Below are 22,259 nucleotides of genomic sequence, written 5' to 3'. Positions count from 1 at the left end.
CCCATCACAGCCCCAAAGCTGAGTCTGCATGCCAATCACCGTTCACTGCTAGTTTGCACTGTCTTGGGAGATATTCCTCTCTCCAAAGTTGGAAAGTGAAAAACAGACCAAATGGGCCATGAATTTCAAGAAAACAGGGTGGCAACATTGTTGTCTGGAATGAGGAATGTTTCTGGGTACTTAGCATGCAAACTATGTATATAAAAGACACCATTAGAAATAAGAAAATTATGAGAAATATCATAGAAGGGAAAGAGATATAAATGAAAATAGGTCAGGTTGAATATTTAGTCCTTTAAGTTTTAATGCAAATAAGGTAATACTGCTTACATATGATCAGCTTCACTTAATTATATCACTTGCTCAAAGGTACATGAATTTGTGAATCCTGTTTCAAAACGTTTGGAAGGAGCTAGCTTGAGCTCTGTTTATTATAAAACTGCAGTAATCAATACTTTGTTGTGCTAGTATAAAGACACACATGGAAGGGATTAGAGAGTTCAGAAATACTTCTTTTCACAGATGGCCAGTTGATCTTCTTTTTTCTTTTCTTTTCTTTTTTTCTTTTCTTTTGCTAAGATGCCAAAACAACTCAGTGGGGCAAAGGTGAGACTTTTTAATGCATAGTTCTAGAACAAATGAACATCTATGTTAAAAAAAAAAAAAGAAAAAGGAAAAGAACTTCAAGTCCTCCATTTCACAGTGTTCATAAAAATTAAAGTGGGATCATGGACCCAAACACAGAATACTTAGAAAATTTATAGAAGAAAATATTGGAGAAACTCTTTGTGATCTCAGGGTAGGCAAAAATCCCTTAGGACTTAAAAATATGAACCCTAAAAAATTCCACAAATTGGACTTAATCAAAATTAAATTTTCTAATCTCTGAAAAATATTGTTAAAAATATTCAAAAGTAAGTACAGACTGGCCCTGGCTGGGTGGGCCAGTCAGTGGAGTGTTGTTCCACATACCAAAAGGTTGTAGGTTCAGTCCCATTGGGGTGCATATGGGATACAACCAATCAATGTTTCTCTCTCACATATATGTTTCTCTCTCTCTCTCTCTCCTCCTTCCTCTCTCTCTAAAATCAAGAGAAACATATCCTCAGGTGAGGATTTTTTTTTTTTTTTTAAAGTCAGTCACAGACTGAGAGAAAATATCCCACTATATATAACTAACTGAAGACACAAAAAATTCTTACAGCTCAATAAAACACCTAAAGCATGAGTAGCATTATCCACTATGGGCAATTAAAAATGGGCCAAATATGAATGAACATTTTACCTAAGAAAAACAAATAATCCAGCAGCACATGAAAAAATATTCTATTTATTAGTCATTATGGAAGTTAAAACCATAATAAAATACTATTACATGCCCACTAGGATGGCTAAAATTTAAAGACAGAATACCAACTGTTGATAAAGATGTGGATCAACTGGTGGGAGTATAAAATGGTGCAACCACTTTGGAAAACAATTTAGCAATTTCTTATAAAGTTAAGATTATGTACTTATCATATTACCCAGCAGTTCCATTTCTAAGTATTTATTCAAGAAAAATAAAAGCCTATGTCTACACAAAAACTCGTACCTAAATGTTCACAGTATTTTTATTCATAATAACCATAAGCCGGGAACAGCACAAATATACATTAATTTGTAAAATGATAAATAAGTTGTGATATTCCCACTCAGCCGATTACTACTCTGCAATAAAAAGTAATAAACCATAGATACTCATTACAACATGAATGAATTTCAAAAACATAATGCCGAATGAGAAAGAAACCAGATAAAGGCTACAGACTGTACATTCCACGTATATGAAATTCCAGAATAGGCAAACTTATCTACAGTGATAGAAAGCAGATTAGGGGCCATTAAGTGGTGAAAACTGACATAAGGTGATAGTTATAAGGGTGCGCATGTGTCTACATTTAAAATGAGTACATTTTATAATAGGTAAATTGTACCTCAATAAGCTGATTTAAAATAAAAACAAAATAATGAGGAGATTTTAATATGAACTCATAATTAAAGAGCCTAGAAATGTTAACAGCCAGATCTTGGTTTGTAAATACCATTCTCCATTGAAAGGAATTAGGGCTCCTTGGAGAAATGACTGATTCCAGGTTGGGCACAGGTAAATTATGAGTCTAGAATATTTTTAAAAATGCAGAGAATTGCTCAAAGATAAACAAGGACATGTGCAATAAAGACAGAAGCTGATCTGAAGCGTTGCTGGCCAATCTGGGAATAATTTGTGCATCATTAAGGACAACACTGTTAGCTTAAAACACATTTTGTGTGTGTGTGTGTGTGAGAAAGAGGGGGGGGGGGATGGGACTGACAGTCCATGGCTACAGATTATATGAGAGAGAGGGGGGTGGGGTGGAGGGGGACGGGACTGACAGTCCATGGCTACAGATTACAGGTTCTTTAAGAAGAATGTCAGCCATCTAACCAGTGTAGAAGGAATGAAACAATAAGAAAATCACCATTTGATACTCCGGATGTAATAACTAATTCAAGCAAGAAGCATCATTCTACACTAGAACGCTTGGGTGAAAGATGGGAAACAGCATATTCACACAGTCTCAGGGCATCAATCTGTGGGCTACTTACTACAATAATTGCAAAGGAAAAAAAAATGTTGTTTTACAGCAGAGATTTGGCAGTCACTACCTTAACCAAGTGGCCAAGTTCGGCATCACCAGCCACAAGGTGAACTACCGTGTTTTCCCGAAAATAAGACATCCTCAGAAAATAAGACCTACTTACAGGTTTCCTTCTGAGTGAAATATAAGGCATCCCTGTGAAAATAAGGCCCCCCCCTAGGCTCTGTCTTAGAATGTTATTGCTAAACATGAGAGATTTGGTCCACTGATTCTGAAAGAAATTGGAGTCACAAGAAATTCACCAGGAAATTCAGGAACTGGATTGTTATGATGATGTCCCAAAAGATGATGACATGATTGTCATTGAATAAAAGAGTAAATTCTTGATACTGTAGGATTCAGTTTGTCTGGTTTGTGTTGACAACTACCGTACTACCGTACTGTATACAGGTAATAAATTTCCTTTATTTTCATTTAACAATAAATATGTACCATATTCTTCTTCATGGAAAAATAAGACATCCCTGAAAATAAGACCTAGCGCATCTTTGGGAGCAAAAATTAAGACACTGTCTTATTTTCGGGGAAACAGGGTAATAACAATAAATACCTCCACTGGATGGAGGAGGAGGAAGATGACATCACCTTTGTGGTGTCCTTGCTAACGAGGTGGCCTGAATATATTTATGAGGAAACATGACTGTTGGGGAGATGGAACAGCTACACGTAATTTCTGTGTGTGGACTCATTACAGCCAATTCTAGGGACTCTTTAAATTTTTATTTTCCTCAAGGCTTCTAGGAAAGTAGGCACCATTGCAGAAAAGGATTCCAGCTCAAGAGTATGATGTTACTGTGACAGTACTGGAAAGGACAAGAGAAAGAGGTTACTACTTTGGAGGTCCCCTCACCCCCAATGAGCCCATCTTCTTTTCCGCCATCAATGTTAAAATATATTCCTTCTATGAAAATCAAATAAGCTTCATCTATTGTCCTGTCTCTTATAGCAAATGTATAGTTAGGTTTGCATAGGACTTTGCAAATTAGCATGTTATCAAAATTTGTTCCTTTTAAAAAAATTTCTGACTGTGAGTTCTTTATCCTTTTAGGTTTATCTCCCCCCTCTTTTTTTTTTCTTCATGTATTTTGAAGCTAATGCTATTTGGTGCAGACATCTTTGGATTTGTTATTTTTCTTGATGAATTGACCCTTTTATCATTATGAATGATCCTCATTATTTCCTGTGATCTCTGTTTTGAAAGCTATTTTGTCTGATACTAACATAGCCACCATAGCTGTCTTATGTTCACATGGTGTATCTTTTCCCAGCTTTTACCTTTATCCGAACTCTGTCCTTATATGTAAAGTGTGTCTTTACATATAATAGTAGATAATTGATTCATGTTTCTTTATCTGTTTTTCTTCTCTGATACACTCCTTTCAAGTTAAGGACTCACACTTTCTGATTTTAAAACTTACTACAAAGCATCAATGATCAAAAACAGCGTGGTACTGGCATAAAGACAAACATACAGACCTATGAAATAGACTAGAAACCCCAGAAATACACCCTCACATAGATGGGCAAATGACTTTCAACAAGCATGCCAACACCATTCAATGGGAAAGGACAGTCTTTTCAACAAGTAGTGGTGGGAAAAACTAGATATCCATATTCAAAAATTAACTCAAAATAGATCATCATTAATTAACCAAGTGTAAAAGCTAAAATTATGCAACTATTAAAAGAAAACATAGGGGAAAACTTCATGACACTGAATTTGGCAACAATTTATTGGCTATAAAACCAAAGGCAAAAAACAATAAAAGGAAAAAACAGATAAACTGAAACTAATACAAAATAATACTGAATGTAAACTGTAATTCAAAAAGGAAATAAAAAACACACATAAAATCCTAAAAATACTTGACAAAGGATTTGAAAAAACATTCTTCAAGAAAGATACACAACTGATCAATAAGCCCATGAAAAGGTGGCTGACATCATTAATCATTAGAGAAATGCAAACCTAAACCACGATGCGGTATCACTTCACATGCATTAGGAAGGCCGTTATAAAAAACAAAAACAGAAAGTATGTGGAGCAATTGAAACCCGTGTGCTTGGTGAGAATGTAAAATGGTGCAGCCACCATGGAAAATAGAATGGCAGTTTCTATATATAAAAAAAAAATTAAACAGAATTATCATATGATCCAGCAATTCCACTTCTGTACATGCACACACAAAAGAACTGAACGCATTCACTCAAACATACATTTGCACACCAACGTTTATAGCAGCATTCACTACAGCCAAAAGAAGAAGAAAGCAACTCATGTAGCCACTGGTATTTGAATGGATAAACAAAATATAATCTATACATACTATGAGATAGTACTCAGTGTTAGCAAGGAAATAAATTTTGATACACACCACAATGTGGATGAACCTTAAAGACATTACACTGAGTGAAATAAGCCAGGCACAAAACAATAATTATTATGTGATTTTACCTGTCTGAGTTCAATTCATAAGAGGCAGAAAGTAGATTATTGGTACCAGGGACAGCAGAGTGGGCAATAGGGAGCTCTTCTTTAATGGGAACAGAGTTTCAGTTTGGGATGGTGAGAAAGTTCTGGAGAGGGACCGAGGCAATGCTTGCACAACAAAGTGAGTCTACTTACTGCACCAAACTGCAAACTTAAAAATGGTTAAATGGTCAATAAGAAATAACAGGAATACTCCATTTTTGTTTCTCCCCCAATTTGCCTTGCACATGTGGTAAAAGAGACCTAATAATAAACAAAGAACAGGCATTTACTTTTAAATGTCACTGGAGTTACAAGAGCCAACCAAATGGACACCTATATTTTAATCTCCAGGACTATCGACTGATTTTCAGAGGAAACCCCTGTGTTTCTGTAAAAACCCAAATCCCTGCCCATAGACACCACAAGCATCATCAAGCCAACTTCTTAACATTTTGTTTTTTAAATCTTTAAACAGGTGGAAAAACAAGACCAGGAAATCACAAAACGGGTCTTTTCAGTAGGCAGGGCAGAAATCAAAGGGGACAGGCAAACAGTTAAATAGAATCACGAAAGAAAACTGGAGACAATGCAGGGTAAGGGGGTGAACTCCCAGCGCCGGCTCTGGACGGCGGGTGCTAACAGCTCCTCTGAACAAGGCCGAAGTCCCGACAGAGGAGACCTCCCCGGGCTGTCTCGGCACTTTCGCCAGATGCAGCTGAGGAACTTTTCAAAGCTACAAGAACATCCCCAAACTGTCACTTGACCTTTAAAACCGACACTGACATTTTAATCGTGCGAGGCCGAGTTTATTTAGGGGATAAACAACACGTCCACACATGGACCGTATTTAAATCCTCATTCCCGTTGGCTCACCGAGCAGCACCTCGGGCCCCCGGGCTGCTGAGCTGGGTGACCGGGAACATCTTGCCTTCCTGAGCCTCTGCACAGCCCCTGTGGCCACCGACCCCCTGGTGGGGGAGCTGCCCTTTTCTCCCATTCACCTGTGCCTCCCCCTTCCTCACAACAGCCGCTCACGCCTGTGTCAGGCCCTGGAGGAAGCCGCGTGTCAGGGCTTCTCTTCGTTTGTCAGACAGACATGGCAGTGTCCATCTCAGAGACATGCGAGCTAAACGGCAGTGCGCACCTCTCAATGCCTAGCACGGGGCAGCCACAAACGTCTGCTCCTCTGAGGTCACGAGGCGGGAGGGCTTTGGCTCAGCCAAGCCTGGAGCCCACACTTTCCGGTTCCTAACTTAGTGCTCCTTCCACAGAAACAGCAGTTCCCAGGGTGAAGGTATGTGGTTGCTGAGTGAGTACAAAGACTCTCTGTGGAACATCCTGACCCTCCGCAATCCCATAATCCCACAGATGGTTCTGTCTTCCCTCCGTGAAGACAGAGAAGGGCAATTTCTCACTCACCATGAACCTTAGAATGTGCTGCCCACTGTGGCCAAACCTCTAGGGCACCAAACGGAGGTAATTAGAAATCTCACCGTCTTTATTAAGAACGTTCATGTCCATTAATGGGTAATAGATCCTCTTGGAAGGCAAGGAGGTTTCTAATTACCAGCTTTCAACAAAATCGAAGGAAGAAAAACCAATGCCATCAATACAGCAGTAAGAGTTTCTGCTCAGAGATCAACATATGATTTTGGCTTAGAGCCCAAGAGTTGAAAAAAAGTGAAGAACAGCCAAAACCAGTTTGGCTCAATGGATGGAGAGTCAGCCTGCGGACTGAAGGGTCCCGGGTTTGATTCTGGTCAAAGGCATGTACCTTGGTTTTGGGCACATCCCCAGTGGGGGGTGTGCAGGAGGCAGCTGATCCATGTTTCTCTCTTATTGATGTTTCTGGCTATCTCTCTCCCTTCCTCTCTGTAAAAAATCAACAAAATATATATATTTTTTTAAAAAGTGAAGAACACCAGTTTTAAAAAAATGCTTTCCGTCTTATTTACTTCTTTATATAAACAAGGCTGACCTAATGGGAAAATAATTTATGCTAAACCTTTTATCTTTCTAGCAACAAGAAACATTCATCAATAATATGGAGTACACATAAAAAAATGCCCATCCATGTCATTAAGAAACCAATTTCCAATAAATGTAGCTTTTATGCTTAATGATTAATCAACTTTGAAACATTTTTGTTGTTTTCATTACTTGTTAACTGCTACTAACTGTACTGTTAACTCAGTCCTAAAGAGTTTTTAAGACAGAAACTTATAGCCACAGGAATTTTTGAAAAATGTAAATTTTGTCTACATTCATTTTTTTTTGGTTTTGTTACTGAAGTTATACATAAAAGGAAGATCAGTAAATGACCTTGAACTGCAAAACATTATACTAGAATAAAATTCCAAGGGAGAATAGCAATGTAAAACAAGAACATATAAAATTCCCAAATTATTGAAAAGAATATTTATTAAGTGAATGTTAGTGGGTATACAACTGTTATAGTATTTATAATACCCACTGAATATATTTAAATTTCATTTACAAATGTCAATATCTATAATACATCAGAAATCACATGCTTTGCAACTATTTTAAATGTTCTGTATTGTTTTATTTTAATTTAGACATCAAGAAAAATGTTGAGTGCCATGGCCCCAGACCCTGTTGTGACCGCCATTCTTGCCAGGGACTGAGCTGGTGGGCACAGGGTGGGTGTGCAAAGAAAGAACTTTCATAGGCAAGGAGGCGACCAGGGGACCCCATGAGCAAATATGCATACATACACCTTCCAACATGCATACATACTACATCTCCCCCATTCTGGCAGGAAAAAACGTTAAAACATTTTAGTTTATGAAAATTCAAGCAATGTTTGAAAATTGAGGAGCAAGCTAAGGGCAGACCTCCCAGTAATTGCCTGTCAGCTGAAGACCAACCAGCTCAATGGCCCAGTTAAGGCTGGAGGGGGCTGGGCACAAGGTAAGGCCGTCCAATAGAATCTTCTCTTCCTCCTCCAAGAGGTGCTAAGTCCAGGGACACTCCTAACCCACCCAAGCTCAGCCAATGACCTTAAACATTAAACGGTTGCTTCTAATGGTGTGCTTTAAAAATCTATTCTTTTCATTCCTATTACATTGCCCTCTCTTTTATTGCATACTGTCTCTCTGATCCTTTCATTCAGGCCAGAAATAATCTATCGTGTAATATGCCCTAGGTCCTGGGACTATACCAGTAACTCAGAGTCACCCCTCAGGACCTGCAGGAAGTTTAGCATCCTGCCAGCTTATTAGCCTTCACACACTCATTAACCGGCCTCAGACCTCTCCACCCACAGGAGAACACCCTGTCACATTCAGCCTAAAATGTCTTAGACGCTTTTGATTCTATCAATCTCGCTTCCTCCCAGGATCCTTCGTAGACTAGCTCTATTTAACTTTTGTCCCTCTTATCACTGTAGTTACCCAGTAGTGTCATTAAGACACCCAATTTATGCAGGTCCACTTGGGTAGAGACTGAGTTGGGGAAGTCAAGCACCTCTGCCTCCCCCTCCCACCAGGCCTCCGGAAGTACAGTCCAGACCTCAGGAACAGTTTCTAGAGGCATCTACCCGCCCTCACCCCTAACCCCCCGCCCTCTCAGAGGCAGTGCAACTGTCTGGTATATCCCCCAATAGGGGAAGTCACCCACAGAGGAGAACACAAGAGGATGGTAGTCATAACTTGCCTATAGCTCAGTACTTACAGCAATCACATGAGGCAGGCAGCCCTGGCCCAGGTCATGCAGCCACTGGGAGGTGAAGCTGAATTTGACCATGGGACTAATTAACTCCCAAGCTCCCATCGGAGCTGCCCACCAGCCTCTCACACATGTGAAGAGGTCTAACACTCAACTAGCTCACAACTACCTTGGCACACCTTCATGGGCACTGACAGGGATGCCATCACTATTCATGGTCTCTCTGTCTCTCTCTCCACTCCCTGCCTTTCCACCCCCTTTAGCATGGAGCCTCTGAAAGACAGAGCAGGGGCCACGTTTATTTGTTGTTTCTATTTAAAGGGCTCAATACAATCCTAGACACACAACACAGACTTCGGAGCTGTGATCTGACCGACAATCTGTGCGGAGCTCCTTTCTAGGAAGAGCTTCCTTCTGCAACAGAATCCCTTAGCTTCCATGCCTCCTACAATCCATTTATTCATTCAACAAATATTTAATAAGCATTGACCACGGTAAGCACTGCTCTGGACACCAGAGGCACAGCAGTGAACAACAGAAGACTCCCACCCTTACGGAGTTTATATTCCAGTGGGAGAAAGGGTGAATGGAAACACATAGACTCCATAATATAATGCAACGCTAGATGCTATAATGAGTCCCTAACAGTTTATGTTCCCACTTCTTAATACAGCCAGATGTACAGATATATATCTATAGTTTTCCTATGAATCTACCAAGTTCTAGTTAGAAGTCAAAAGTCCAAGATATGCCTAACGGGTGTTTGGAAAACCAGGTGGGGAAAAAAACAAAAGCATGCTCCTCACGTGGCTATGTTCACACTTTTCAGATTAACAGGACAGGGCAGTGTCCAGGAAGAAGGATCTAATGGCCATGATTTAACTCCACTTCCAAATACAAGGAAACTGACATCTGCCTTACAGGACAGGTTTGGGGAGAGACTCTAACTCCTCCCCTGAAGATAGCAAGGACACTCTGCAGGCCTCTGGACACTCACACTCCTCTTTTCTCAGGCCACAGGCTTGGCTCCCTCCGCCTGGGGAGCTCTGGATGCTGGCAGGACCCAGGTTTCTCGGGAGCAGGTGCCTGTCTGGGTAGCACTGAAGTGTGTGGCTTCACCTATACTGGTTACCACAAGGCAGCCGGGAGTCTGAGGGCTTAGGGCTTGCTGCTCTCATGGGGGAAGGAGAATCGGGGGGCCAAGGTGTGTGTAACTCCCAGCAGCAGAGCCAAGATGGCCTCTAGATCACAGTCAGCATCCTCATGGAGAGGTCAGACTTCCGTGGTGGATCCATTGCTGTGTAGGGCCTCACAGGTTCCTTCCCACCCCCTGGACTGTACCTAGCTGGGTTGTAGGCCCATCTTTGCCGGCCCTGGGCCTATCCCATGAGGCCCAGTGGCCCTGAGGACAGGAGGGGTCGGAACTCAGAGAGGCTCTCTGGCAAGTGCTAGAGCGGTCTTGGGTCTTTTTTCTGCAGGCCCAACTGTGCCCTGCCTCTTTCCCATATACATTCTGAAAAAACCTCTGTTCCACTTGGGCCACAGTACTCTCCCCCACACACAAACCCAAACCCAACCTCTAACTACATTAGCTGCCTCCGCTGTACACTCCCTGGCACCTGCAGGTCTCCCACATGCATTGATCCTAGGGTGCATAGTAAGAGCAGGTGCCCAATCTGGGAGGGCTGGTGCCCTGTGTTCACAGCTGCAGTCATTAAGCACAGTTCCTGGCACATAGTTAAGTGCTCAATTAACAGGTTAAGTGGAGGAGAAGGCATACTGATTAATTATAGTCAAATGTCTTCTGAATGTGGTAATGTTTAAACTCAAGTAAGTAGAAGAAATCTTGCTGATACATTATCACTTCTAATATACAATTATCTTAGACAACTGAAATACCAGTTAATGGAGAATGTTCAACATTTAGAATATTCCATTTTTAGTAGAGGGAATAAAGAGGGAATATGCTAATTGCCCATCACACACTCACAAAGATGATGGCACCCACAGCCAATAAAGAGGGAATATGCTAATTGACTGCCACTCTCTCACAAGATGGCAGTGCCCAGTCCCTTCAGCCCTGCAGGGGAAGGTAGTTGGGGGTGATTGGGTTGAGAAGGAAGGGCAGTTGGAGGCGATCGAGCCAGCAGGAGAGGGCAGTCAGGGACAATCATGCCAGTAAGGGAGCAGTTAGGCATCAATCAGGCTGGCAGGGGAGCAGTTAGAGGGTTATCAGGCTGGCGGGCAGAGTGGTTAGGGGCAATCAGGCAGGTGTGTGGTTAGAAGCCAGCAGTCCCAGATTGTGAGAATGATGTCCGACTGCCAGCAGTCCCAGATTGGGGGGGTGCAGGCTGGACTGAGGGACACCTTCCTCCCCTCACCCCAATGCACGAATTTCATGCACTGAGCCTCTGGTAATTTATAAATACCTAGTTGAAGAAACAAGAGTCTTATATTCTGCATGTACCTTACATAATGTTTGACTGATGGGGTGGGGGAAGAGGTGGGAGGAGAGAACTACTGAGTTTTTAGTTATTTGCGGGGGAAAGACCAAATAATCTGATTTGTGGTTAAAAAAAAAAAAATCACCCTCTCAGTACAGCTCTCTCCAAGCTTTTCCTACCAGGCAGAAAGACTCAACCAATGATTTTCATTCATTTTGTTTTTTAATCCAGGGAAATTTCTTATCCCAGAAGAAACCAGACAAGAGAATGAACAAGCCTACCAACAAGTGAGCAGCTCTGTGAATGTGGCTGTGCTGCCCCAGCAGCCGCCATAACCAGCACACAGCCCGAGGCTCCCCGAACCAGCAGGTGCCAGCCACTCACACAGGCTTCCGCTCAAAGGGGTTCAGGTGTGCCGCTCTCCCCCGTCTCAATGGCAACATGAAACAACTCGGCTTTTCTCCGTTCAATCCTGCCTGCCCTGACAAGATACAGGCCCAGGAGACACAGCTGCTGATGTACATATCAACTGAGGGAAAAGTATTTTTAATGTCTTATATTCTTGCAGAAATGATCAATTCTTACTTATTCACAAGACAAGAGTATCTAATTTAAAAAAAATGTAGTAAGACAATAGTTAATGTGTTGAATTGGCAGTTCTCGCCTGACTTGAAAAAACAATCCAAAAATCACACAATCTATCAGTGAGATAGTGAGGGAGGAGATAACATTTTCTTAAGACCAAAGGACATCAAGAAAAAATGTTCATAAGAGAAAGTATAAAGATGGCACAGTCCAGAAGACAGCAACAGAGTCAGAAGACGCCTGCTGATCAAAAGCTATACTTATCATGTGACGTAGCTCCACATGACTGTACGTGTCGAATGAGATGAGCTGCAGGACAGTCCAGAGGGCAGGTTCTAGAACCAAGGTACCGGGATTCAAAATCCTCCCTCTGAAAAAAATTCTATCTGCATGATCTTTTCAAGTTATCTCCTGGCACTTCTGCTCAAGTATAAAAAGGGCTACTGATCACACTGACTGTATTATTCAGGCTGCACTTTCAAAGATCCCTGTACTCATCAAAGAACTGTGTTCATGATTAAATATTAGCATAAGGCTTAACCGGTTTGGCTCAGTGGCTAGAGCGTCGGCCTGCAGACTGAAGGGTCCCAGATTTGATTCCGGTCAAGAGCATGTAACTTGATTGTGGGCACATCCCCACAACCAAGTAGGGGATGTGCAGGAGGCAGCTGATGGATGTTTCTCTCTCATCGATGTTTCTAACTCTCTTTCCCTCTCCCTTCCTCTCTGTAAAAATAAATCAATAAAATATATTTAAAAAATATTAGCATAAGGGTGGAGGGGAAAATGGGGACAGTACTAGTACCTACCTCAGGGGCTGTTGTGAGGATCAAACACATTAATACATGTACAATCCTAAGGGTGGCTCCTAGCCCATAATAAGTGTCAACTAATGTCAACTGTATTTCACTTGTGTCCATGGCAAAGGGTATTTTTAACATTTACTTAAGGTTGTACACAAAAATTACCATCTAAGAACAATGGATTATATTTTATTAGTTTACTTTTGTGAATTGGAAATCTATTCTAAATATACCTATTTATTAACCTACCTACCAGGTGTACCAGTTAATAATGGCAGATTTTGTAATCAAAGAAAACATGATAATTTCAAGAGAAACATCAAAAGTGCTTTTTCAAAGTAATCTCCATCACTAGCTACACATTTCCCTCATCTTTCTTCGTAAGTTTAGAAGTGCTGCTCAGAAAGTGCGTGTGCCATCGATCAGAACAAGTGTTAATCTGAAAGAGCAAGGTCTGGTGAATACAGGGGGTGAGTTAATACTCTCAAGGCAAGAGCTTTTAATGAATCTTTAACTGGTTTTGAAGTGTGTGATGGTGCATTATCATGAAGCAAAATTACTTTGCCATGTCTTCTGGCCCATTCTGATCATTTCACGATCAAAGTGTGGTTCAAATGGATTATTTGTTGTCAGTAGCGATCAGTATTAATGGTTTCACCTGATTTTAGAAGCTCATAATATACCACACCTTCCTAATCCCACCAAATGCAGAGCATTGTCTTCTTTCTGAAGCGATTTGGTCTTGCAGTTGATGTTGATGGTTGACCTGGATCAATCCATGATTTCGTGCTTTTGGGATTCTCAAAAAATAAATAAATAAATAAATAAATAAATAAATAAATAAATAAATAAATAAATAAAAAATACACTTTTCATTGCCAGTCACAATTCGATGCAAAAAATACTTTCTTTCATGCCATTGAAGCAACATTTTACTGATGACTTTTTGGTTTTCCATTTGTCTTTGCAACTGACGTGGCACCAATTTTCCTTCCTTTAAAAAAATTTTCCCATTGCTTGTAAACAATCAGAAATTGTTTGCTGAGCAACATTTACTCTTTCTGCAAGTTGTTTTTCAGTTTGACATGCATCTTCGTCCAATAATGCTTGTAATTGTTGGTCTTCAAACTTTTTTGGTTGACCTGGATGTTCTTTGTCCTTCACATTGAAATCATCACCTTTAAAGCGTTTTAAACCAGTTACAAGTATATTGAGATGGAGCATGTTTACCATAAGCTTCCTGAAGTATATGATAACTTTCAGCAGCACTTTTCTTCAAAATAAAGTAATGAATTAAAACTTCCCACAAATGTTTTTTTGGCATGAAATTTAACATTTTTAAGAGTAAAAATACCTATGATGTTATCATCTTCAGAAAGTTTGACATATGAAGTTTTGAAGCTTGCTATCCATACAATAAAATAGCATACATATCAAATCGCTTATATATCAACATATGTGTAACTCCTTCTATTGAGAAAAATCCACATTATTAACTGGTACACCCAGTACCTATACAATAGATTGGTATAACAATTGTATTTGTGTTTTGGGGAGAGAATTTGAGAACCATGTAAAACTTAATTTCATGCTTCCACAGCACTGCAAATAAAATATACAATAATGTGTTAAACTTATACAGACTGAGCAAATATTCCATCAGAGTCTGCCTGAAAGGTTTGAATAGACATATCTGAACATTATTGAATTCTGTACCAAAAAAACCCGCAAAAAAACCTACTCGAATGCCCCCTGGAATTGTTAATAAATAAGACTGTTCACTTTGGTTCTCCTATTTTGCTTTTGTAGCATGCCTTAAAAGCAATTACTATTCCATTACTGTTCACACAAGAGAGAAATTACCCGCTTGTAATTTAGAGGCAAGTGGAATACACAGAAGAAAATGGAGTCACCCACATAGTTTCCAAAAAGAACCAGACAACAGCCTAAAAGTTTTAAAAGACGAATTCATTGTACCAAACAATAATCCAGACACATCTTCATGTCTATTCACGAGAAAGAATAGTCAGTGAAAAGTAAGGGGGTGAATGATGGAAAAAGACAATTGGAAGAGGCAAGAGAGAATGGCTTTTAAAGCTGAGTTATTATTTCTGGTCCATTAAATGATCAAAATACAAATGAAAACTGCTGGTCTCCAAAGAACCACGTCAAAGACTAGCCATAACTCAAGTCCTATCCACAGGGAGACTAAAGAAAAAAAAAAAATCTATAGACTTAACAGCAATAGCCTCAGAAAATTGGCTGTAGTTTTATGACCATATTTTCCCCAAATTCTCACATTTTACCAGACCTGTGGCATGACTATTGATATACTTTTAGATAGGGAGGAACAAAACACAAGGAACACATTTCAGATAAAATAATGGAATCTTCTGGGCTTCTTCACTTTGAAAAGATAATTACCCAAACTAAGTATCAGGGTAAAAAGAATGGCAGATCTTTTGTCTCCTTGCAGGAAACATACAGAATTTAGTATTGGGGGTGGAGGGTGGGGCGGTTAAAATTGTGAATTTCAACATTCTTTGTATAATAATATAGCTCTAATAAGCTGCCTGTAAAAGGTGTGTGTGTGTGTGTGTGTGTGTGTGTGTGTGTGTGTGTGTATGTGGAGCTTTTAAATGTTTCAGAAAAGGAGCAAGACAGAATTAAGCCTCAGCTCCTCCACCTTCCTAGCACACAAATAATAGCACCCAACAAAGGGCCTGCTCAGCTCACTGCCTGTCAGAGCATCTTCAAGATGCAGCCTCATTAACCGGATCCTTTCATGGGCTCCTTAAATGTCTCAGAGTTGGCCTGTCCTCCAGTCTTTTCTCATTATTTTAAAGTTAAAAATTTTGAAGTTTTTGAAGTTTTTGTTCCTGCTTGGAAAGTGCTATTTAAAAAATACATATATATATATATATATATATATATATATATATATATATTATTGATTTTTTTTTTTTACAGAAAGGAAGGGAGAGGGATAAAGAGTTAAAAATATCGATGAGAGAGAAACATTGATCAGCTGCCTCCTGCACCCCCCCACCCCACACTGGGGATGTGCCCACAATCAAGGTACATGCCTTGACTAGAATCGAACCTGGGACCTTTCAGTCTGCAGGCTGATGCTCTATCCACTGAGCAAAACAGTTTTCGGCAAAAGTGCTATTTTTTAACCTTTCAATTCAAAGGACTTGCAAAGGCGAAAGCAACTTCACCTGCAAAGCATCAGCTTTAAACTCAGAAAAACTTGGAAGGATTTCCAGTAAGGAACAGAAATCTGATCAATAGCTTATTGAAAATACGAATGGATACAGAGTCACATTTATCTGCAGTAGTTGCTTTTGTTAAAGCAGTTTAAATCCTTTGCAAATAAGCTTTCCCGGAGAGCTCCATCCTTAGGGGGCACAGGCAGGTGGACTACCTGTGGTCCAGAATTCAAACCCCCATCAATGCCACAGGAAGAGCAGTCGTGGAGATACTGCGAACCTGAAACACACACACACACACACACACACACACCCTGACCACTGTTCTCTCCAATGGCCAGCAGAGTTTCTGTGGCTGCAATTCCCACTAGCTTTCCTTTGCAAATGGATTTGGCTGTTAACGTGGGATTCCTTCAATGCAAATATTTCTTTCCAGGCAGCACAGCTCAGTTGAAAGGGTAGGCTGAAAATGAGTTAGCTGTATGGGAGAGGCAAGCACCATGCCAGTTACCACGGAGAAATAATTGAACACGGATTGCCTGTTGCGCCTTTAATTTAATTTGGAGACCTTTCATCTTTTACTTTCCTTCATTTGCAGCCAATGCTTAGTGAGCTAATTTGTACCTGGTTCATTTTCTCCCTTCTATCTTATCTGCGTTTACATCAACCATGGAAATTAGAAGCGCCATGAATAAAAGATGAAGCCTGACTCCCTTTAAGCACTGTGAATTACTTAAAAGCTGATTTGCGTGTGTGCACATGCACTGCGCTGAGATACAGACCTCCGCCCTGCAGCATCCCTGGTCAGCATGTTCTCTCCCCCGCTGGGCACTTCAGGGTCCAGCTGTTTTATCTGGTCCTATCTTTTTCCCCAAGAGAGCCACGTCTACACTGTAATCCACATGGAATCTATCCTAGAACTGCTTTAAGGTAGGCCAGCCCATTAATTCACAAAACTAAGGATGCACAAATTCCACCAATCTGACTTTTTAGAGAGTCAATCCTGCTTGCCATGTGAGGACAATAATGTGTTGTAAAAAGAAAAATGGAACATATTGGCATAGATGCATGGCGAACAGATGCCTACTCTGTCCACATGCATCACGTGGGAGGGAGGAGGGATGGTGGTGGACAAAGGGACTAGTCATAAAATTCCTGGGTTGGAGGGGCCTCTAGGAGCTATGGAATTTAAATTCTATGTGTGTCTAGGGTGGGAAAGGCCTGGGGCTGGGGGAGGGGCAGGCTAGAAGGGGTTAATAGGGGGGGAAACGGGACATATAGTAATACTTTCAACAATAAAGATTAAAAAATAGAAGAAAATTCTGTGTGTCATGCATATTGCATTTTTTTTTAATTGCTTCTGTTGTGTATTTTTGTATACTTGGCACCTCTCCACAAAATGAGCTGCACCTGCTCTTAATTTTACTCTCATTACTTCAGAAAGTTTTGCTTTTTTCCTTTATAGTTTCCTCTGACCAAATGCTATTTTTTTTCTTCTCACCCTCTCCTTCCTTCTGTTGTCTCTCTTTCTCTCCCCCCCCCCCCCTCCATGGACCACTTGGGAAAAAAGCCCCCTGTGTTCTTCTCTTGCTGCTTAGTAGCCACCGCCAACAAGCCTTCCTTTTGGTTTGGGAAGCAGCAGAGGAAGGCTGTCCTGAGTGTCTCTCCACCTGCATTGCCCACTCTCGCCTTCATCTGACACCACACACACACACACACACACACACACGCACACGCACACACACGCGCGCTGGGAACAAACGGAAAATCATTCCATCACAGTCCTGCCCCCTAACGGGGTGATTAACAATGATGTGCATTCCTTTGCACACACAAGACCACACAGTGTCACAGGTAAGGCAACTCCCAGGGGAAGGAGAAGAGTGGGTTTACAGTCGTGGTGTACTGGCATGTAAAAGGCCCGTGCTTCAGAATACACACCTTGTCTTTTGTGGGAGGGAGTATGCAAGCAGAAAAATAAAAGCCCAATTTTAAAAAATCAGATGATATCTGTAGTCTTGGTTATAAAGACTGTCCCACACATTTATTTCTTCCATAGAAACATGGACAGAAAGCTCTACCTCCTGAAAGGATGGAGAAGAAAAGACAGAAAGCAATTACCGGTCCTTTTATTCACGAAGAGGGAGAGGATGAATAGAAATGAAGGTGCCAATTGCTCTTAAGAAATGGATTTTTTCAAATCACATAGGCAGAAAAATTAACCTGAAGGTTGGCAAGTAGCTTTGGCCGGAGGCTAAGAGCACTACACAGATACTAGAATGGAAGTGTGGGGCGTGTCTGATTTACCAGACACACAGCCAGTGTGCCTGGGTGCGGAGGGGGCGATGGAGTCTGAGAGGCAGGCTGTCAAGGAATGTGGGGTAGAGGAAGGCAGTGGTCCCACAGGATGTCCAAGCATCCAAGACACTTTCCAGCTGTGTTTGTTGGTGAAGAAGGAACTGACAAAACCTTGGAACGCAGTCTTATTGCAGAACACACACACGCTGCAAAATACCGGCCTCAAGAAGTAACACCTGCTCTAGCCCAGCGCACGCTGCGGGTTGGGCGCACGTGTGGCCTTTCAAGGGATGCACTGACAACCTCCAGCAAGCCCCAGGATGCAATGGCACTGTGAGACAGAGGGGGGGGGGGGGAGGGAGAGAGAGAGAGAGAGAGAGAGAGAGAGAGAGAGAGAGAGAGAGAGAGGGGGGGGGGACTGGAAGTGCAGCTGGTAGCTCTGGCTGCGAAGACAGAACAGCCTTTTCCACAAGGCACAACAGTCTCAAGTCATTTGCCAGAGAGTTTCCTTGGGGGGCGAAAAAAAAAAAAGAGGCAGAGTGCTGAGTTGGAAAGGGCCTTGGTGGGGTGGGGTGGGGGGAAGACATGGAGGGAGGACTCCCTTAGCAGGCAATGTTTTCACTAATAACCATTTCCGTGCCCCGGACTGTGCCAGAGAAATCTGGCTCTTGGCTGATTTTTAAACAACACCACCTTCCTCTCCGTATGGTTCTAGAATCCCAGTCACACCTGTGCGCGCGGAAAGGCCCTTGGAGTACACCAAGCCGCCCAGCACTGCGCAGGGCCCTCTCCCGACCCCCCTCCTGTGGCATCCAGTCTCCCCACCCATCTCTCCACCGGGCTCCGTCCTCCCTCTCCACCTGGGCTCCATCCTCCCTCTCCACCTGGGCTCCGTCCTCCCTCTCCACCTGGGGCCACCTGGGCCTGTTCCTGGAGATCATCCCCGCGTCCCACAACTGCGCTACTCCCTCAACCCAAACTCGGGGCCAGGCAGACAGCTAAACCAGACTCCCCTCCTGGAATCCCGGTGGTCCTCACCCCCCTGCCCCCTAACCCCACCCCCTTGACCTGCGAAACACGCCAGGACAGGCAGAGGCCGTGGGCTGCCCGCGAGCAGCGCTCCCCCCGAAGTCCCAAAAGTGCACCGAGAAGTGACAGCTCCCAGGGGCAGGCGACCCCCCGACGCCCCCTCCCGCCCTAGTCCCCCTCCTTCCCCCCCCTCCCCCAGGGGCGGGCCGGCCGCTACCTCCTGGAAGAGCTCCAGGCTGTAGGTGTTGTCGTCGTCGGCGAAGAAGAGCACGCCGGGCTGCGCGCGCTGGTGCCGGTGCCGCTGGCGCAGCCAGGCCAGGCCGGCGTTGCGCTGCTCGGTGGCGCGCGGCAGGCCCGGCCGCTTGTAGCGCCGCGGCGTGGGCGCGTGCAGGTGCGTGCAGGGCAGGCCGGCCCGCGCCACGAAGCGGCTCACCAGCTCGCTGCGCGCCGCCGCGTCCTCCACCAGGATCCAGTGCAGCCGCGCCACCTGGCGGAGCGTGTTGGCCAGGCGGGTGAGCTCGGCCTTCTGCACCGGGCGGCTGTAGGTGGGCGTGATGGCATAGATGGTGGGCAGCGGCGGCTCCGGCGGCGGCTGCGGCCGAGACTCGTTGCGCCTCTCCGCGCCGCGCCCGGGGCCGCCCCTGCGGAGCGGGGGTCGGGCGGCCCCGCGGCCCACGGCGTAGGGGGAAAAGTAGGGCCGCGGGGTGAGCGGGGGCGCCGGCCTGCGGGTGTCCACGTCGAGCATGAGGATGACGATGAGGATCCAGGGCAGGAGGAGGAAGAATCGGCTGAACAGCACGGACTTCATGGTGCTGCGAGCTTCCCCGGCGTCTCGGGTGCCCCTACGAGGGCGCCCGCCCGGGGCCCCGGCGCGCGGTTTGGACGGCGGCGGCGGCGGCGGCGGCGGAGCCCGCGCTCAGGAAGCCGCGGCCCGCGCGCTCCCCATCGGGTCCGGGCGCTGCGGGGGCCGGGAGCCGGGAGCCGGGCTGTCACCACCTGGCGTGGGGGTCGGCGCAGGTGCCGCGGAGGCAGGGCTCCGAGGAGCGCAGGGCGCGCAGGTGCTGCCCGCACGCGGGGAGCCGGCGGGAAGCGGACTCGGCGCGGCCGCGCTGCCAGCCCGGAGTGGTGCCGAGCGATGCCCACCGCGCTCTCCCCGAGGCACCGGCGGCCGGGTGGCCGCTCCGATCCCGCGGCGCCGCGGGCAAAGGGGCTCCCGCCGTGGGCTCCTTCGAGGGGCTCCGGGTCTTCACCTCCGAGCCGGGCGGCGGGGACCGGGCGGGGGCGCGGGAGGTGCGGGTCCCCAGCTCCGGGCGCGCTGGCTGCAGCGGGAGCCTGACTCCCGTCCCTGGCGCTCCTCTGCTCTTCCCAGAACCTCTCTGGCTCCGGCAGCGAGATCCCAAACGGAGGGAAGAAAGAGAGAAACAGCGAGGGGCGGGGGCGCTGCGGACTCGCTCGGCGCCCTCCCAGCCCTCCGGTGGGAAGCAGGCAGCGGCGCTGCTGCTGGCGGACGGGGCTGCGGGAGGGCGGCGGGGAGGGGGCTCCGGCCCGACCGGAGAGCTGGCTCCGGGGGCGGCACCTCACCGCCCGGGGAGGCGCGGGAGGGGGTCCCCGAGGGGCGCACGGCCTCTGGGAGAGGGGAGGGGGGCAGATGCTCCTGCGCCCGTCTCCGCGCGCGCCCAGCTTTCCGAAACACTGCAAGGTCTTTGGAGACCAGCCAGGAGCCCCTCCACGTGCAGGAAACTCGGGAGAGCTGAGGTGTGGGGTGGGAGGAGGAGAGGCGGGAGAGGGCAAGGGATTCTTCTCTGGCTCCCGGCTGCGGGGCTGGGGGCAAGGGGGTGCGAGCCACGGCAACAAAAAGCGCTTTCACTGGAAGGCAAAAATCGATGGAAGCCCCGGGAGACCGAGTTTGGGGGTGGGCAGGGGGTTGGTGGGGAGGGCTCACAGGTGTTTGGCTGAGAGATAGCGGCTGAGAAGGAATCAATCCCCCCCGGCTGCTGCCTGACTGCGGTTAGATCACAGGAGGGAAATTCCTGAAACTCCACCTGAATGCGTTTCACTTGTGTTCTTCTGTAATTTGGAGTCACAGTTACTTGCAGTTCGTTGCCATCGGGTTTATTCCAATTTGGATCTCCCAACGATCCTTTCAAGGAGGCCTGGGAAGTAGAATCACCTCCACTTATTTAAAAAAAAATTTTTTTTTGGGGGGGGTGGAGTGGGAGGAAGCTGAGGCCCACTGTTTAAAGAGATTTCTCTGAGGCCGGTGGCCAGTAGCCCAGTGAAAACGGAACGTGTGTCCTGGGGTCTGGCTGGTGGCTACCCCTTGCTCGGCCTACAGAGATCACACCCCACACAGCGGACACAGAGGGGCGGGCCCTCCTGCCTGTAAACACTGCAACCAAAACCCAGCGGTGACGTGTAGACCTGCGACAGTGAACAATTGACGTTTCCTGTGGACTTTCCCTATTTTGTGGTTCCACTAACGGATCCCTGGCGGTCTGTCATGCACCGACAAGAAAGAAGAGGAACCACACTTCCGAGTCACATTCCAGGGAAAGGCTTGCAAAGCTGCGAGAAAGCCACTCTCCCTCTGTGATACTTTCTGAGCCCATCTTCCCACTGTTGTCTGCCTTCTGTCTTGCTCATCAATAAATTCCCCAGGTTGCTCGTTCTGAGTGAGAGCAGATGCCCCTCCACGTGTCCTGGGCCTACCCTCGCTGCTCCTGCCTGTCATCAGGCCTTGGCGCTTCAGTGAATTTCCCTGGCTCCCCCCCCCCGCCCGAGTCTGAAACCTGAGAGTGAAAAGTACAGGTTGAACAACCACCCTGTCCCCTCACCCCACAAGGGCATGCCTTTTGTCCCCACCTCCCTGTGTCACCCACAGCTCATGTTTTAAACGCGCAGATTAGTGCATCCTCATCTCCTCACCTATTCTGGGCTAGCCAAATGGGCCTGGGAACCCAGGTGAGGCGAACTGGGTTTACAGTTGTGAGTGTGCAAAACACAACCCCAGGCCCGTGGTGCGCCTGCAGAAATCAATGTCGGCA

At 45.2% G+C, this 22,259-nt stretch overlaps 1 protein-coding gene across 1 annotated transcript in view; it reads right to left on the bottom strand.

Annotated features, from left to right (window-relative positions):
- Positions 1-20,315, bottom strand: part of B3GAT2 (beta-1,3-glucuronyltransferase 2) — a 59,683-nt gene extending 39,368 nt beyond the window's left edge. Inside the window, exon 1 of the mRNA XM_036413341.2 lies at positions 19,433-20,315. Within this exon, the coding sequence (XP_036269234.1) occupies positions 19,433-20,023 (591 nt within the window). The 5' untranslated portion in view covers positions 20,024-20,315. The remainder of the gene's footprint in view (positions 1-19,432) is intronic.
- Positions 20,316-22,259: the final 1,944 nt, after the last annotated feature.

The sequence above is a fragment of the Pipistrellus kuhlii genome, unplaced genomic scaffold (genome assembly GCF_014108245.1).
Source record: "Pipistrellus kuhlii isolate mPipKuh1 unplaced genomic scaffold, mPipKuh1.p scaffold_m20_p_5, whole genome shotgun sequence".
Lineage (NCBI taxonomy): Eukaryota > Metazoa > Chordata > Mammalia > Chiroptera > Vespertilionidae > Pipistrellus > Pipistrellus kuhlii.
This window is presented reverse-complemented; position numbering and strand designations above follow the sequence as displayed.